The 19,268-nt window shown below is 42.4% G+C and overlaps 1 protein-coding gene across 1 annotated transcript; it reads left to right on the top strand.

Moving 5' to 3' along the window:
* Nucleotides 1–10,643: 10,643 nt before the first annotated feature.
* LOC309549744 (vomeronasal type-2 receptor 26-like) lies at nt 10,644–14,029 on the top strand (the record flags this gene model as incomplete). Its single annotated transcript, XM_082250244.1, has 3 exons — nt 10,644–10,710; nt 10,908–11,777; nt 13,518–14,029. The coding sequence occupies 3 exons, from the start codon at nt 10,644–10,646 to the stop codon at nt 14,027–14,029; spliced, it is 1,449 nt and encodes a 482-aa protein (XP_082106370.1).
* Between the last annotated feature and the right edge of the window lie 5,239 nt (nt 14,030–19,268).

Below are 19,268 nucleotides of genomic sequence, written 5' to 3'. Positions count from 1 at the left end.
GGCCTCCTAGCCTGGGCAGTAGAGTCCATAGACGGTTGTGCGACAGTGTTAAAGTCCCCTCCAATAATAAGCGTGCCTTGCACATTACCTTCCAATAATTTAAAGAGGTGGGTAAGAAATTTCCTCTGCCTGGTATTGGGGGCATATAGATTCACCAGGGTGAAAAGTGAGCCATTGAGTTCACACACAAGAATAATATACCTTCCCATTGGATCTGCAATGGTGCGTTTATGCAGGAAGGAGACAGAGTCGTTAACCGCGATAAAGACCCCACAGGACTTTTTGGGTGAGTTAGCCATATACAGATGAGGGAATTTAGTGAAGGAAAACTTCGGGCATTTATCCTTGGCATAATAAACAGGCAAAAAATTTGGGGGAGCATACCCATGTATTTCCAAAGCTGCTGCAGCTATGAACCAAAAGACATGTATATTAAAAAAGAATAGCGCGCAAATGCAAAAGAAATTACTACCAAATCTGAAGAGAGTCCATAAATAAAAATGGGGGTTTGGTCCCACCATATGGCCATATCGTGCTCAAGCCCACTACTGCGTCAAAGTACCCCATTATCAGTGGGTCCTACACTATCCATGAAAAAGAGATGAATCCAGCCCTTCAAACCCTTGGAGATAACACTCCTTGCTGGGAAAAATGTGCAAATGCACTACAGGGGACTCCTCCCATATCCACTTGATGGTGGACACTGATTGAGTACAGGTGTATGTGGGGGGTGGGGAGGGCTGCTCAACCTCGATAGTCTGGTCAGACCTAATACATAATAAACAGGCAAAAAATTTGGGGGAGCATACCCATGTATTTCCAAAGCTGCTGCAGCTATGAACCAAAAGACATGTATATTAAAAAAGAATAGCGCGCAAATGCAAAAGAAATTACTACCAAATCTGAAGAGAGTCCATAAATAAAAATGGGGGTTTGGTCCCACCATATGGCCATATCGTGCTCAAGCCCACTACTGCGTCAAAGTACCCCATTATCAGTGGGTCCTACACTATCCATGAAAAAGAGATGAATCCAGCCCTTCTAACCCTTGGAGATAACACTCCTTGCTGGGAAAAATGTGCAAATGCACTACAGGGGACTCCTCCCATATCCACTTGATGGTGGACACTGATTGAGTACAGGTGTATGTGGGGGGTGGGGAGGGCTGCTCAACCTCGATAGTCTGGTCAGACCTAATACATAATAAACAGGCAAAAAATTTGGGGGAGCATACCCATGTATTTCCAAAGCTGCTGCAGCTATGAACCAAAAGACATGTATATTAAAAAAGAATAGCGCGCAAATGCAAAAGAAATTACTACCAAATCTGAAGAGAGTCCATAAATAAAAATGGGGGTTTGGTCCCACCATATGGCCATATCGTGCTCAAGCCCACTACTGCGTCAAAGTACCCCATTATCAGTGGGTCCTACACTATCCATGAAAAAGAGATGAATCCAGCCCTTCTAACCCTTGGAGATAACACTCCTTGCTGGGAAAAATGTGCAAATGCACTACAGGGGACTCCTCCCATATCCACTTGATGGTGGACACTGATTGAGTACAGGTGTATGTGGGGGGTGGGGAGGGCTGCTCAACCTCGATAGTCTGGTCAGACCTAATACATAATAAACAGGCAAAAAATTTGGGGGAGCATACCCATGTATTTCCAAAGCTGCTGCAGCTATGAACCAAAAGACATGTATATTAAAAAAGAATAGCGCGCAAATGCAAAAGAAATTACTACCAAATCTGAAGAGAGTCCATAAATAAAAATGGGGGTTTGGTCCCACCATATGGCAATATCGTGCTCAAGCCCACTACTGCGTCAAAGTACCCCATTATCAGTGGGTCCTACACTATCCATGAAAAAGAGATGAATCCAGCCCTTCTAACCCTTGAGCACGATATGGCCATATGGTGGGACCAAACCCCCATTTTTATTTATGGACTCTCTTCAGATTTGGTAGTAATTTCTTTTGCATTTGCGCGCTATTCTTTTTTAATATACATGTCTTTTGGTTCATAGCTGCAGCAGCTTTGGAAATACATGGGTATGCTCCCCCAAATTTTTTGCCTGTTTATTATGTATTAGGTCTGACCAGACTATCGAGGTTGAGCAGCCCTCCCCACCCCCCACATACACCTGTACTCAATCAGTGTCCACCATCAAGTGGATATGGGAGGAGTCCCCTGTAGTGCATTTGCACATTTTTCCCAGCAAGGAGTGTTATCTCCAAGGGTTAGAAGGGCTAGATTCATCTCTTTTTCATGGATAGTGTAGGACCCACTGATAATGGGGTACTTTGACGCAGTAGTGGGCTTGAGCACGATATGGCCATATGGTGGGACCAAACCCCCATTTTTATTTATGGACTCTCTTCAGATTTGGTAGTAATTTCTTTTGCATTTGCGCGCTATTCTTTTTTAATATATTTATCCTTGGCAAAATGGGACTCCTGCACATATAGAACATCAGCGCGTAGAGACTTTGCTTCCTTTAGTAACGAGGCACGCTTAGCAGGACAATTCAGGCCCTTAGTGTTCAGTGACACGAACTTCAGTGGCATGGCAGCATGAGGGGATTACTGGGCTGAGTGGCAATGAAACAGATCAATAGAAGATGCAAGGCAACAACCGGCCGGTAGAAGAGCCTGTACCAAAACGGATTACATGTCATGGAGTCTAAACATCCAGGAGAACAGCCGTCACGATGGATGCGGAGCAGCAGTGCACGTTGGTAGCAGAGCAGGAAGGTGATGACAATCATAACAAACCACTGTGGGCGCTGGACCAAAAGGAAGATAGCACAGGAGGGGTTAAGCAGGGAAAAAGAAAATAGACCAAAATAAAACAGCAGTACACATAAAAAAAGCCTGAACATGCAGGCACAATGGGCGGCCGTGGCCGCTAAGGCACATCGGGGGAGATGGTAGTGAAGCATCACTAAGATCCAAGCGCCCAGTCAAAACACATGACCGGTGGGCATCCAAAGGTAGAAAAAAAAGGAGCAGAAGAAAAAAAAAAAAAAAAAAGAATGCAGCAGAGGGTTCCCTGACTCATCCATCCTATAATAGCTTTAGTAAACGAAGGAGCGGAGTCTTTCAGGTGTCCATTCCAGGGCCGGCTTGGCTCGGGCGCTCGGGGGTGGACCTCCCGGGAGGCACAGGATCATCTGGCAGCAGGCGCCATTGTTTAAACAGTTGAATGCCCTTGTCCACACTATGAACAGGATACATTTTACCATTCCACGTGACAAGCAATTTGGTGGGGAATCCCCATTTGTAGACCACGCTGTTGTTACGAAGAAAGCGGGGACAACTTCTTTCTGTTGAGAGCCGTTTGTTGGGATATATCGGTATAGAGGGATATACCCGTAAATTCATCCGGCACCACCGGGTCGTGCTTGGCCGCCGCCATAACCCTCTCCTTCACGTGATAGTAGTGAATACGGGCCAAGGTATCCCTAGGTGTGGTATCAGGCAGAAAGTTGGGCTTGGGGATGCGGTGAGCCCTATCCACACATAGCTCTATGTCATTGAGAGCTGGTATAAGGGATTTCATAAGGCGCTGGACAAAGTTAGTCAAGTCCTTGTGTGGTACCGACTCAGGGATGCCCCGAAACTTGATGTTATTGCGCCTAGAGCGGTCCTCCAAGTCCGCAAGCTTGTACTGGAGGCGCTGCATCTCGCTTTCTTGGTCAGCATAGGCGTCAACAAGATCATTATGAGCAGTGTACAGATCCGCCATTTTAGTCTCCAGGTGCTGTATCCTGTCATCATGTATTTGCACGGTATCATGAAGTGGAGAAAACATGGTGGCAAGCTCATTAAACAACGTGCTTTTCATAGATAAGAGCATTTTTTTCATACTGGCCTCTGAAAGAGCCTGGTCAGTGACTGGGTAAGCCTCTATTGACACTCCTGGCTTAGTCTGGAGTAAGGCTTGGTAGGCTGCATTACAAGCTCCAGAAGGGGCCTCCCCCTCATGTCTGCGGTACTTGGTCTTGGTGGGGCTACTAGTAGTAGGTGACAGAGGGGGAGAAGTCTCGTCCAGGGCTCTCCGGGGGGGTCCTAGGTCACTGGTATTCAGGGCATAGTCCGAGGTGATACCTGCAGAGGAGCGTGGTGAGCCGATCCCGGGGCCGGCGCCATCTTGTCTTCCCCTGTGAGGAGCCGCCAGGAAGAAGTCCGTGAGCCGCTGCGGCGGCTTGTTACTCTTCCGCCGCTTGGACATGGTCGGGTGTGATCGGCGGGAGTCCCTGGAGACAGCGGGTAAGTAGTGGAGGTAAGAGCACACTCCGGTCCGTCGCTGAGAGCCGCTATGGGGATGGATGGCAGGGATCTCTCACACTAAGCGGCCATCAGCATCGCCGGCCGGACACGCCCCCTGAGCAAACTTTTTAATACTTCAGAAACTGAGGTGAGCAAAGTAACCTGACTAGAGTTTGGAGCATAAACATTCACGAAGGTAAACAAAGTAGTCATGTAATTAAAGGACCACAAAGCGCCAATGGGGATCCAGTTGAGAGGATTTTACCCGTATAGGACAAGATCATCTAATTAGGATCACTACCCCAGCCTTACCAGTTGAATCAAAGGCAACATAGGAGGTGGGAAAATAGTTTGAGGCAAATTTAAATGACCCCCCTGAACGAAAGTGCGTCTCCTGGACCAGGGTCACATCAGCTCCAGAGTTTCTAAACTCTTACAAAGCCAACCAGCATTTTTTAATGGAGGCATAAATATTCAAACTGTAGATTTCACTCTCTCTGACCACTACTTTCAAAAACGGTCTAGAAGACAGGGGAACCAGTGAAACCGACAGTCAGCATAAATCAGAGCAGACCACAGTAAACATAAGCAGGCCCTTTGTAATCAGTGGCTAAATTTTCTAAGAGCTAAATTTACCAAACCTAGCACCTATCTATGAGGGTGCTACATCTATAATATTACTTTCTTAAATTACTTAAAGCTAATCTCCAGGTTTCATTTAACTTTAAATTGTTTGATTGGACTAAGCTGGTCCAAATGAACTCTTTACTTTACTGACAGTTGCAGTGGTTTTGAGTACTTTATAAATTGTATGGGGCCTTGGCTACATACAGTATACAGCAACAGCACTGTGCTTTGGCATTGAGATGGAACACAATTGAGACAGACTGAGCTCTGCTCAGCCATTCACATGAAGCTTCTTTAATCTAAGAATAAATACAAAGCTTTCTGCGATGGCTGAGCAGCTATCAGCCAGACTCTATTTTGTCAATGGAGCAGGATGGGAAGTGCTCATCCCATTGTGCAAGCATATTAAAAAGAAACTTAACTCTGGAAGCAGTGCCCAAAAAAGGCAGAAAGAGGGTAAATACTGTAACTAGTACCAGTGTTGCCTGTTGTCTCCCTGCAGCTAATATTTACCTATTGCGGAGTTATGGGGGATGATTTGCTAAAGGCAAATAGAACCAAATGAGGAGCAGTTCTGCTGATTTCTGTCATTCATTTATTTTTTTTTTTTTTCAGAAATAAATTTTTATTTAAAATTTTCAGACATACAGAAATAGTCACATATCAACAAACAGCGTTGTGACATGAAAAAAAGCACAGAGCAAATAATACAAACAAACAAGATATTCTCCATAGCAGAAATATCAACGTGAAAATGAAGTAAGCCACAATTGCGGTTGCAACTATGGTGATGGGAGGAGATATGGTGATCCCTCTCCCCCCCAGGCACCCCATCTGGGAACAAACTGTGCCAGGGAGGGCGACGGGCCCCACTATGGGGATTTTTACATTCAAATAACTTTTAGTAAGTTTGGAAAAAAAAAAAATAACATAACTATGAAGGGTACACAGTAAATTAACGACCAGTGAGGTAAATATTTCTCTAACAAGCTCAAGCGGTTTTGTATTGAGGACCCTTCCTATCTTTGTATGCCAATACCTTTTCATACTCGGCAATCACGTTTACAAGTGCAACTACTTCCCTCACCTTGGGGGGATCGACAGATTTCCATTTCACCATAATTAGCGGTCCTTGCAGCAAATAGTACATGCATTGCCACTGTTCTAACTCCTTTAGGGATATCCGTGACCCCAAGACCCAACACCGCCTGTTCTATTTTAGGAGGCAGAGTGCACCCCACAATTTTAAAGATCAGAAGATATATTTCTTTCCAAAATTTCCGAAGTTTAACACATGTCCAGACCATATGTTATATGGTGCCTACTTGACCACACCCGCGCCAACAGGAATTTGACTGATTGGATGAGAATTTTGCCACTAAATAGGGAGTGTAGTGCCACCTAGTTAGTAGTTACATCAATTTGCTGAGATCCACTGTTGGTCGGAAAATTGTTTGTTCAGTTCCAATTCCCATTTATGGCAAGCGGGAAATTTAGAAAAGGAGACTTTAGAGCCGACCAAACCATATATCAGAGAAATTCCCCTCACCTTGGCATCTGAAGAATGCCATAGTTTCCCAGATCCGTGCGTCGATCTGTTTATAATTTGGTGGAATTGAACGGCTAAAGGAGGCCACTTGTAGATAAGTGAATCTATCATTGTCAGTAAGTTTATACTTGCATGCTAGGTCCAAAAAAGGGATCAACTTATTATTGGTAAAAAGGGCTGCAAGGGGCTCAAAACCTTTATGTACCCAACCAGTAAGGGAGATATCAGGAATGACCCAATGAAGGGAGATCAAAGGTATACTAGCTCGGATTGATGGAACATCAGACTGTTGACAGGATAGAAAATAGGACCATGCCTGCACAGTCGCTCGGATAGTGGGATGTGGGATTGACTTTCCCAGAGAGAGCAAATTTGGTTCTAAAAGAAGGGAAAGTGGGGTGTTGAGATAAAGCCATGTTAGTTCCAGTTTACACCAAGGTTTGGTTATATCCGGTGTGAGCCAATCTCTAACCTGAGTTAAGACCACCGCTGTATAATAATCCTTCAATATAGGTAGACCTATGCCGCCTACTAGTTTATGTTTTTGCTGGAGTTGTGCAGAACAATGAGATCATTTACCTGCCCAAATGAATTTGGAGAGCTGTGATTGCATAGTGGCAAAGAAGGACGGGGGAATTGGAATTGGAAGAGTCCGAAATAAGTAAAGGAGTTTTGGTAAAAGTACCATTTTATATGCTGCAAGACGGCCAGACCAAGACAAATAGAACTTTTGGAGTTTGGACATCTCCTGCTTAAAAGGAGGCTAAGTGCAAAGAACACAGTGTAGTGGCGATTTGATAAGAACCTGTGCGATATATTTATTGCTAACACTATATGGGTGGTAGAAAATGGAACCATCTGATGCTCTCCAGGGCCAGAGAGAAAGAATTGAAAAGTTGGTAGCGGGAGTACCGGGATCACACGTCACCCACTTCAGAAGAATCCCTTGAGGGTGTGGAGGAGTGTTGAGGGCCTCCATTTCTTTGTGCATGGGAGTCCAGTATACCCCACATTTTTAGTAAACGGATCCCTTCCATAACAGACGTAACAGCATGGGAATCACCATGTTTGGAGATTAGAAGCTTAGCCGGATACAGCCAGCGATATGCAATTTTATGATTATGCAAGGATTAGTAATGGTAGCCAATTGTCGTTGCTGTTGCATTGTGAATGCAGATAAATCAGCAAATAAGGAGAGATTCTGCAGGGTAGTGGGCGGATCTTCGCATCTCCTAGTAACCGACATGAACTGCTCCTTTACATGGTAAAAATGTATACGGACAATGGTGTCCCTGGGCAGGTGGGAAGGTATATGCTTAGGTCTCGGGAGCCTATGAATACGATCAAGGATTAGATCCTCCAAAGGAGCTTAAGTCAGGGCTTCCTTAAGAATATCTGTAAAAAACCCTTTCAAGTCCTGAGGTTTAACAGACTCAGGAATTCCACCGATCTTCATGTTGTTCCGTCGTGAACGATCCTCTAGATCTGCTAGTCTCCGTTGAATCTGCAAAAGTTCAGTGTCCCTGTCGTTATGCGCATCCACCATATCGTTGAAAGTGGTGGCAAACTCCCCCATTGTATCTTCTATATGGGTGACCCTGGCAGCGACAGCTGACACCTCTGTTTTAAACTGCTGGGCTAGGGACATTATGTCTGCATGGATCGTTGATCTCAGGAAGACAAGCATGTCCTTTAAGACTGTGTCCATGACAGGCTGGTTTGCAGTAGGGAAAGCGGAGATAGAATCATGTAGTTCCCTAGTGTCCTCCAAGGAAGAGTCAAAGAGGCTTACCTCCTGAGGTGTGTCTGAGGAGTCTGCTCGTCTTGCTTTTAGCCGGGCGAGAGGAGGTTGAGGGCGGTGTTGATCCTCCGTGCAGTGCGCGGGCAGCCTGAGAGTCGGGACAGAGAGTAGACAGAGAGCCGACCTGTTTGTCTGTGGAACCGCCGGCGCCATCTTGGACTGCTCGGCGGCGGTGCTGGGAGAAGAAATCCGGCATCTTTTGTGGATTAATCGGGCCTTTTCTCTTTATGGCCGACATCCTGGCGTGTGCAGGTAGATGTGGGGAAGGGATAAGGTGCAATTCCGGTGCTCCTAGTCGGTGGAATCTGCTAAAACGGCCCGTGGAGAGAGAGAGCTGTCTCACAAAGCGGCCATGTGATGCGCCAGCTAGCCACGCCCCTCTCTGTCATTTATTTTTATTTTTATTATTATAATTATTATTTTTATTGCAAAGGGAAATTCACTAAGCTCTGGGGGAAATATCCATGTTAAGTGCAGCTTCACTTGCAAAGTGAGCAATCTATTTGCCTTTAATAAATCCTGCAATATCCTATTGTGTTTCTGTGTCTGTAGCCCAAAGAAGAAAAATAAAAGTTTGGCTGGACTTTAGAGACAAGATAGGATGCATAGTTTATTATTTTTTTATTTATACACAGAAACATAGAAAAAAAGCATGCACAAGCATGCATCAGTAAAAGCATGTGTATTTTACATATAACCACAGCAGCCATAATAAGCCATCAAATTGCCTACAGTGATGTATACACAGTATTAAAACAATGAACCCCTGGGTGTCAATGTGTTTCTCTGTGGACTGTGTCTGTAGCCATCTTGGTAAAGCCAGAACTTTTGCTCCCTCATGTCAGAGCCAGGGATGAGTTGATAGTTCAGTCTAAACCTAGGTTCACTTGGCACTTGAATGAAATGGCACTCGGGCACTTGAGTGAATGCCTGAACTTTTGCCATCTGGCAATATTTCTACCATTTCTATATATAACAACTTTCTGCTATCACTGGTTCCTAAGGAAGCAGTGGGTGCTATTTTGGCATTGTTGAAAGGATTTTCTCTTACTTCTTGCTCTGCTAGCAAATATCACCCAGGACAGGAGTACAGGAGAGATCTCTCCAACCTAGAAAAAAATAAGTGATAACATAATTTTTGGTTTTAAAATATAGATTTCTTCAGCTTCCCTTTTCAGAGTCAATTATGACTGGGAAATAAAAAATGGGAAAATCTTGTAAAAAATATTTACAGTTAGCAATTGCCATCAACAACAGAGGTTCAAAAATGTTCTATTCTATCCAAAATAAAATATAAAAATCCTGGAGACAAATACATTAATAGAGCCTGATACCATAAAAAAGCTGCTTTTTCTTTCATTGTTAGATTGTTATTTCAAATGTTTCCCAGAAAAAGCATATGAACTTCTGCTAGAGTATCATATCTAAATATAGCGTGACTCTATATATATTTTTATTTTCAAAATGCATGTGACTAGATAAACATTAGGTGTTATTAGAACTATTAACTTTATGAAAAAAAAAAATATTCCGTAGATAAAAAAACACGTTGTTGCATTCTGATTACCGTATTTATCGGCGTATAACACGCACCTCAATATTTGGAGAGAAATTTCAGTAAAAAAGCTTAAATTTAAAATAAACAGCTTTGAAATCAGAATTTTTTTATTTTTAAATCAAATGACATCTCACCAATGCCCATGAATGCAGCCTCATCAGCAGTGTCCAGCAATGCATCCTCATCAGCAGTGTCCATATATGCAGCCTCATCAGCAGTGTCCATATAAGCAGCCTCATCAGCAGTGTCCATATATGAAGCCCATCAGCAGTGTCAATATATGCAGCCTCGCAGGCACAGTGTCCAAATATGCAACCTCGCAAGCCCCATTGGAACTGTCCGAATCTGTTTTAAAAAGGGCGGGAAGCAGCGCCGAGAGCAGAAGGGGCGGGCCGGGCCGAGCCGAGGAGAAGGAAGGACAAGCTGTCATAAGAGGAGAAGGGGGCGGGCCGGGCCGAGCCGAGGAGAAGGGAGAACGAGCGAGTGCAGTCATCAGAAGTCCCGCCTCTTCTGCTGAGACGTGTGACGTCTGTCATAGGCAAGACTTCCGATGACCGCGCTCGCTCGTTCTTCCTTCTCCTCAGCCCGGCCCGCCTCCTTCTGCTCTTATGACAGCTTGTCCTTCCTTCTCCTCGGCCCAGCACGCCCCTTCTGCTCTCGGTGATGCTTCCTGGCCTTTTTTTGTTAAGTATCGGCGTATAACACGCACTGCTGCTTTTCCCTCCATTTTAGGAGGAAAAAGTGTGTGTTATATGCCGATAAATATGGTACATCATGAGTATTCACATTCACTAAACCAAACTGACAGTCCCAGATGAAAGGTGTATGGCTACAATGAAGCCCATGTGGCTGAAATGTGCCAGTGGGAAGTCCTTAGATGAGAGAATACTCATGATGTCATGTAATATTTCCTGTGGTCCATTGAAATCAAGGACAGCTCCCTTCTTTTTAGCTAGCATCTGATCCTAGGGAAATGGTGGAAGCAAAAGTTTTGGAGCGAGGGATAGTCATATGTTCTAACTGTTAGTAAACATAATGTTTAAAATAAGGATATTGTAATAGTTTTTCACACTGTAGATATTTTTTTTTTGGATAAAGGTTCTTGTCAGAAGTGTTCAGAAGATGAGTGGCCAAATGATAACAATCAGTGTGTACCAAAACCTGTTGAATTTCTATCTTACGGGAATGACCCAGCTCCTCTCACAGTCTCAGTTATTTCTGTTTTACTGTTTGTTAAAACATCCGCTATTTTTTCTGTCTTTATTGTATTTCGAGAGACTCCAGTGGTCAGAGCTAATAATCAAAACTTGAGCTTCGTTCTCCTAGTTTCCATCATGTTGAGCTTCCTCTGTGTGTTTTTGTTTTTGGGTCGGCCTGGACCTATCAGCTGCATGTTTCGGCAGACATCCTTTGGAATCATCTTTTCAGTGGCTGTATCTTCCATTCTAGCCAAAACTATTATGGTATACATGGCCTTTAAGGCCACCAAGCCTGGAAGTTTCTGGAGAAAATATATTGGAGTAAAAATCCCAAACTGTTTGGTTTTTCTTTGTTCATTTATCCAGGTTTTAATGAGCATCATTTGGTTATTGACTGCCTGTCCATTTCCAGAAAGTAACACTGACCTATATCCTGATAGAATTATCCTCCAATGTAATGAAGGATCTACTCTGGCATTCTCCATACTTCTGGGTTACATGGGACTTCTAGCAGCTGTGAGTTTTTTTGTGGCTTTCCTCGCCAAAAATTTACCAGACAGTTACAATGAGGCCAAATACATCACCTTCAGCATGCTGGTGTTCTGCAGTGTCTGGATCTCTTTTATCCCAGCCTATATGAGTGTTACAGGGACGAACACTGTGCTTGTAGAGATATTTGCTATAATAGCTTCTAACTTAGGAATTTTGGGTTGCATATTTACTCCTAAATGTTATATTATCCTGTTGAGACCAGATTTAAATTCAAAAGGTAAATTGGTAAAACAAACCAAGATATGTGAGCTAATTAGGTAGAAATTGTTCTACAAAAAGTAGCTGTCACAAAGATTAATTGTTGTTTTTTTTATGCAATAAAATGATGTAAACCGTTACTTGGCTTTCTTCATTTCACAGATGATAGAGAAATATGCAATACTAAAAGTTACATTAAACAAACAAATAAGATATAAAAAGCAAATAAAAAAAAAAAAAAAAAGAAGAGTTTACATTTATTATGGACTAGGTTTTTATAGCACCATTTAAGTTTCATAATAAAGTTCTATCTTCTAATTCTTTTACACTGAGGTGTTCTAGCAATTTTTATTACATCACATCATTCTTTTATACATATAACTCTTTATTTATTGGATAAAATCATAATTGAATCCAGTTAAAATGGTTAAATGGTAACTCTATACGCTTCCTTTTGTTGAGACACTTTGTACTTGTCTTTCACTGTAAATTATCTTTTTTTGGGTCCCTAATCCAGCTTTTGCAATATATATACTTATATGCGTGCAGTCTCTGCTGTGCACCCGGGCCCATTTTTTATCACTTATCTGTGTGCAGTGGCAGCCATCCATTGGATATTATATATATTATATATATAAGTGGTAAAAAATGGGCCCGGGTGCACATATAAACCATAAAAGGAAAGAGCGGCACTCATGGGTCTTGAAGGTAAACGCACAATAATGGTTTTATTACAATGTTTCCATGAGGCACAAGCTCGTCTTCCTCACCTTCTTTGCCTTCCTGATTTTTCCCATACACAATACATGTTCACCATGCTCCCCTAGTCCAGCTCTGCTTTAGCATGGAAAGACATAGATAACATGATAATATGTCATGCAGTTTTTTTTTTTCTTTTTTTTTTTCTTTGTTGTTGTCTTCATTGCCTAAGCTTTGTTCTCTCTCTATATACATATATATATATATATATATATATATATATATATATATATATGGAATATACAAATATTAACCGCGCTAATGGAAATGAAAAACAGCAGCAACTTCAAGTGTGACCACACCCTAAACAGAATCTATATAATAAGTCGCGCTAGCTTGAATGATGGAAAATAAAAACCATAGAAGTCCATATGTGTTAGGATCACAGAATTCAGACAGGCTCCCTATGGACATACGCTTACCAGAAATGGTAAATCAAAAGGCAGGTTCTCTAAGATGAATCTCGTCCCCTTGATAGCAGACTGGAACCAATAATCTTGCGTTGATTCAACGGTAATTGGATAAAAAATATAAAACGCAATAGCGTAAAACCCAACACAAATGGTAAAGTGACTTGAACACCAATGTGAGTGATTAAAAACGATATAAGTGTGTAAAACTCCACCAGTGTGAAAACTCAAAGCAATCAAAAGAAAGAAAAGAAAAATTTCCTCTTAGGTGGGACACCTATAGGTACCCCTTAAACATTCAATTGTCCTCAAATTAGAATGTTTCCCAACGGTCCAGGGAGATAATATCTGAAAATATTATATCTCAAAACCCTAACAATCAAAGTTACCCAGGTTGGGGTTTTCCCAGGGCCAGACAGGGAACAAAGCGCCCCGCCGAACCTCAAGAGGAAACAGAGGAGGCAGGCGCATCAAATCTAAAAAAAGTAAAAACCTAGCAGGGGCAGGGGTGTTTAACCTAAGTAAAGTAACGTTGTCAGAATCCGAAAAACTTATCTTAGACAAAGGTCTTAAATATGCTCCCCCTAAAGGCTTGGATAAGTTCCAAACCTATATGGACATCCATAAGTTTGTGAGAAAACTTAATGTCAAGAGATATATATTAAGCAATCCCATCAAAGAGAATCGCATGGTCAGCTCAGAGATTCACCACTTTGGGCTGTCTAATGCTTCTTTATTTAACCCGCCCGGATCTCTGGCTCCATCGCTGAGGGTATTCAGGGATGTGTTACTCAGAGATCTGGATAAGATCAGGCCACACAAAACCTCCTTGTCTGCCGACCTACAAAAGGGCTTAGACTCTTTATGTGACAATAGGGATCTGGTCATTAGGCCGGCAGACAAGGGGGGTGGTATTGTGGTACTTGATCGTTGTGATTACAACAAGGAAATGCAACGCATTTTGGGTGACAATCAAACTTATGTTCCTCTTTCTAAGGACCCAAAATCTTCATATAAAAGAGCTTTGGTGGAGATTGTTGATAGGGGATTTGACCGAAATATAATCAACAAAAAGGAAAGAGCATATCTGGTTAATAAGTGACCTCGCACTCCTGTCATTTACTATCTCCCCAAATTGCATAAGAGTCTGACTTCCCCCCCATTGTCAGTGGTATTGACTCTGTGACTAGGGTTGAGCGAACACGGACTGTATTATTGGTGTTCGTACCGAATAATTGGATTTTTGTTACCCGAACACGGACCCGAAAACTTTACTGTATGTTCGGGTAAAAATCCGTGTTCGGTCATTTTATTTTCGGGTTTTGCATGCTTTGGCGCGCTTTTCATGGCGGGATTTCAACAGCCAATCAACAAGCGTTTAACTGGTGTGCCTTAAGCCATCCCAGCCATGCCTACAAATGTATTAGTAGCTGTGATTGGCCGCCTGAAGCATGTGACCAAGTCTTTATAAGTTTGAGGCAGCGCCGCTGCGGCGTCATTCTGCTGTTTAGTTCAGGAAAAGAGCACACATCAACGTGCTGGCTGCGGATTAGGGACAGACAGGAAAAAAAAACATTTGTGTCCGGATAGAATTGAGGGACAGGTCGGAGTGTGTTAGGCAGGGCAAGTTGTAGGCATTTTAGGGAGAGAGTCTGCTGATTTTTAGGGTCAGTTTCTACGAGGGGAAGGGGTTTTGCTGTTTTGCTGTGGGGAAGGGGTTTGCAGTGACCGATCTACGATCTTATCAATCCTTTTAGGGAGAGAGTCTGCTGATTTTTACGGTCAGTGTGTTCTACAAACTACAATCGATATTGCTGTGTGGGGTGGGGTTTGCAGTGACCGATCTACGATCTTATCAATCCTTTTAGGGAGAGAGTCTGCTGATTTTTAGGGTCAGTGTGTTCTACAAACTACAATCGATATTGCTGTGTGGGGTGGGGTTTGCAGTCACCCGATCTACGATCTTATCAATCCTTTTAGGGAGAGAGTCTGCTGATTTTTAGGGTCAGTGTGTTTTACAAACTACAATCGATATTGCTGTGTGGGGTGGGATAGGAGATAGGCAGGTGTCAGTGGTCCACATCCATTTTGCTGTGTGTGGGTTGCAGTGAACACAATCTTTTTGGGGTGCAGTGAACACAATATTTTTGGGGTGCAGTGAACACAATCTTTTTGGGGTGCAGTGAACACAATCTTTTTGGGGTGCAGTGAACACAATCTTTTTGGGGTTCAGTGAACACAATCTTTTTTGCCCACTGAGGAGGAGGGAGAAAAGTATTTTTCTATCAGGCACTGTGTGCAGCGTTTTTCCTTCAGCTGTGCTGTGCTGACTGATCATACACTGCTGTGTTCAGTTCACATGTGCTATTATTGAGTGGTTTCAAAAATCATACACTTTTTGTTCTATTCCACTATTCAATATACAGCCTTGGGTTAAAAAAAAAACAATTAAATTGTGGCCTGCAGCAGAGCTGAATGATATTTGGGGTTTTTGGGGTTCATCTCATACTTCTGAAGATTTGAGGGTGCTGCCTGTTCCATACTCCTCCTACTCCTCATTCAGCCTTTTAGGGGTACAAACAATAGTAATTGGGGCCTAGTGTGCTTCTGTACGTGTGAGATACATACACTTTTTTTGATCATATTTCCTATTCCGCTATTCAATAAAAACCTTTGGGGATCAATTAAATTGCGGGATAGTTTGTGTTGGTACGTGTGAGATCCACCTTTCCAAGTTTTTGGGGTTCATCTCATACTTCTGAAGATTTGAGAGTGCTGCCTGTTCCAAACTCCTCCTACTCCTCATTCAGCCTTTTAGGGGTACAAACAATAGTAATTGGGGCCTAGTGTGGTTTTGTACGTGTGAGATACATACACTTTTTTTGATCATATTTCCAATTCCGCTATTCAATAAAAACCTTTGGGTATCAATTAAATTGCGGGATAGTCTGTGTTGGTACGTGTGAGATACACCTTTCCAAGTTTTTGGGGTTCATCTCATACTTCTGAAGATTTGAGGGTGCTGCCTGTTCCAAACTCCTCCTACTCCTCATCCTGCCTCTAGGGGTACAAACAATAGTAATTGGGGCCTAGTGTGGTTCTGTACGTGTGAGATACATACACTTTTTTTGATCATATTTTCTATTCCGCTATTCAAGAAAAACCTTTGGGTATCAATTAAATTGCGGGATAGTCTGTGTTGGTACGTGTGAGATCCACCTTTCCAAGTTTTTGGGGTTCATCTCATACTTCTGAAGATTTGAGGGTGCTGCCTGTTCCATACTCCTCCTACTCCTCATTCAGCCTTTTAGGGGTACAAACAATAGTAATTGGGGCCTAGTGTGCTTCTGTACGTGTGAGATACATACACTTTTTTTGATCATATTTCCTATTCCGCTATTCAATAAAAACCTTTGGGGATCAATTAAATTGCGGGATAGCTTGTGTTGGTACGTGTGAGATCCACCTTTCCAAGTTTTTGGGGTTCATCTCATACTTCTGAAGATTTGAGGGTGCTGCCTGTTCCATACTCCTCCTACTCCTCATTCAGCCTTTTAGGGGTACAAACAATAGTAATTGGGGCCTAGTGTGGTTTTGTACGTGTGAGATACATACACTTTTTTTGATCATATTTCCTATTCCGCTATTCAATAAAAACCTTTGGGGATCAATTAAATTGCGGGATAGTTTGTGTTGGTACGTGTGAGATCCACCTTTCCAAGTTTTTGGGGTTCATCTCATACTTCTGAAGATTTGAGGGTGCTGCCTGTTCCAAACTCCTCCTACTCCTCATCCAGCCTTTTAGGGGTACAAACAATAGTAATTGAGGCCTAGTGTGCTTCTGTACGTGTGAGATACATACACTTTTTTTGATCATATTTCCTATTTAGCTATTCAATAAAAACCTTTGGGGATCAATTAAATTGCGGGATAGTTTGTGTTGGTACGTGTGAGATCCACCTTTCCAAGTTTTTGGGGTTCATCTCATACTTCTGAAGATTTGAGGGTGCTGCCTGTTCCAAACTCCTCCTACTCCTCATTCAGCCTTTTAGGGGTACAAACAATAGTAATTGGGGCCTAGTGTGGTTTTGTACGTGTGAGATACATACACTTTTTTGATCATATTTCCTATTCCGCTATTCAAAAAAAACCTTTGGGGATCAATTAAATTGCGGGATAGTTTGTGTTGGTACGTGTGAGATCCACCTTTCCAAGTTTTTGGGGTTCATCTCATACTTCTGAAGATTTGAGGGTGCTGCCTGTTCCAAACTCCTCCTACTCCTCATCCAGCCTTTTAGGGGTACAAACAATAGTAATTGGGGCCTAGTGTGGTTTTGTACGTGTGAGATACATACACTTTTTTTGATCATATTTCCTATTCCGCTATTCAATAAAAACTTTTGGGGATCAATTAAATTGCGGGATAGTTTGTGTTGGTACGTGTGAGATCCACCTTTCTAAGTTTTTGGGGTTCATCTCATACTTCTGAAGATTTGAGGGTGCTGCCTGTTCCATACTCCTCCTACTCCTCATCCAGCCTTTTAGGGGTACAAACAATAGTAATTGGGGCCTAGTGTGGTTTTGTACGTGTGAGATACATACACTTTTTTTGATCATATTTCCTATTCCGCTATTCAATAAAAACCTTTGGGGATCAATTAAATTGCGGGATAGTTTGTGTTGGTACGTGTGAGATCCACATTTCCATGTTTTTGGGGTTCATCTCATACTTCTGAAGATTTGAGGGTGCTGCCTGTTCCAAACTCCTCCTACTCCTCATCCAGCCTTTTTGGGGTACAAACAATAGTAATTGAGGCCTAGTGTGCTTCTGTACGTGTGAGATACATACACTTTTTTTGATCATATTTCCTATTTAGCTATTCAATAAAAACCTTTGGGGATCAATTAAATTGCGGGATAGTTTGTGTTGGTACGTGTGAGATCCACTTTTCCAAGTTTTTGGGGTTCATCTCATACTTCTGAAGATTTGAGGGTGCTGCCTGTTCCAAACTCCTCCTACTCCTCATCCAGCCTTTTAGGGGTACAAACAATAGTAATTGGGGCCTAGTGTGGTTTTGTACGTGTGAGATACATACACTTTTTTTGATCATATTTCCAATTCCGCTATTCAATAAAAACCTTTGGGGATCAATTAAATTGCGAGATAGTTTGTGTTGGTACGTGTGAGATCCACCTTTCCAAGTTTTTGGGGTTCATCTCATACTTCTGAAGATTTGAGGGTGCTGCCTGTTCCATACTCCTCCTACTCCTCATTCAGCCTTTTAGGGGTACAAACAATAGTAATTGGGGCCTAGTGTGGTTTTGTACGTGTGAGATACATACACTTTTTTTGATCATATTTCCAATTCCGCTATTCAATAAAAACCTTTGGGGATCAATTAAATTGCGGGATAGTTTGTGTTGGTACGTGTGAGATCCACCTTTCCAAGTTTTTGGGGTTCATCTCATACTTCTGAAGATTTGAGGGTGCTGCCTGTTCCATACTCCTCCTACTCCTCATTCAGCCTTTTAGGGGTACAAACAATAGTAATTGGGGCCTAGTGTGGTTTTGTACGTGTGAGATACATACACTTTTTTGATCATATTTCCTATTCCGCTATTCAATAAAAACCTTTGGGGATCAATTAAATTGCGGGATAGTTTGTGTTGGTACGTGTGAGATCCACCTTTCCATGTTTTTGGGGTTCATCTCATACTTCTGAAGATTTGAGGGTGCTGCCTGTTCCAAACTCCTCCTACTCCTCATCCAGCCTTTTAGGGGTACAAACAATAGTAATTGGGGCCTAGTGTGGTTTTGTATGTGTGAGATACGTACACTTTTTTTGATCATATTTCCTATTCCGCTATTCAATAAAAACTTTTGGGGATCAATTAAATTGCGGGATAGTTTGTGTTGGTACGTGTGAGATCCACCTTTCTAAGTTTTTGGGGTTCATCTCATACTTCTGAAGATTTGAGGGTGCTGCCTGTTCCATACTCCTCCTACTCCTCATTCAGCCTTTTAGGGGTACAAACAATAGTAATTGGGGCCTAGTGTGGTTTTGTACGTGTGAGATACATACACTTTTTTTGATCATATTTCCTATTCCGCTATTCAATAAAAACCTTTGGGGATCAATTAAATTGCGGGATAGTTTGTGTTGGTACGTGTGAGATCCACTTTTCCAAGTTTTTGGGGTTCATCTCATACTTCTGAAGATTTGAGGGTGCTGCCTGTTCCATACTCCTCCTACTCCTCATTCAGCCTTTTAGGGGTACAAACCATAGTAATTGGGGCCTAGTGTGGTTTTGTTGGTGTGAGATACATACACTTTTTTTGA

The sequence above is a fragment of the Pelophylax lessonae genome, assembly GCF_965119305.1.
Source record: "Pelophylax lessonae genome assembly, chromosome: 1".
NCBI classification, from domain to species: Eukaryota; Metazoa; Chordata; class Amphibia; order Anura; family Ranidae; genus Pelophylax; species Pelophylax lessonae.
Note: the sequence above shows the minus strand (reverse complement) of the source record. Positions and strands in the feature narration are given on the sequence as shown.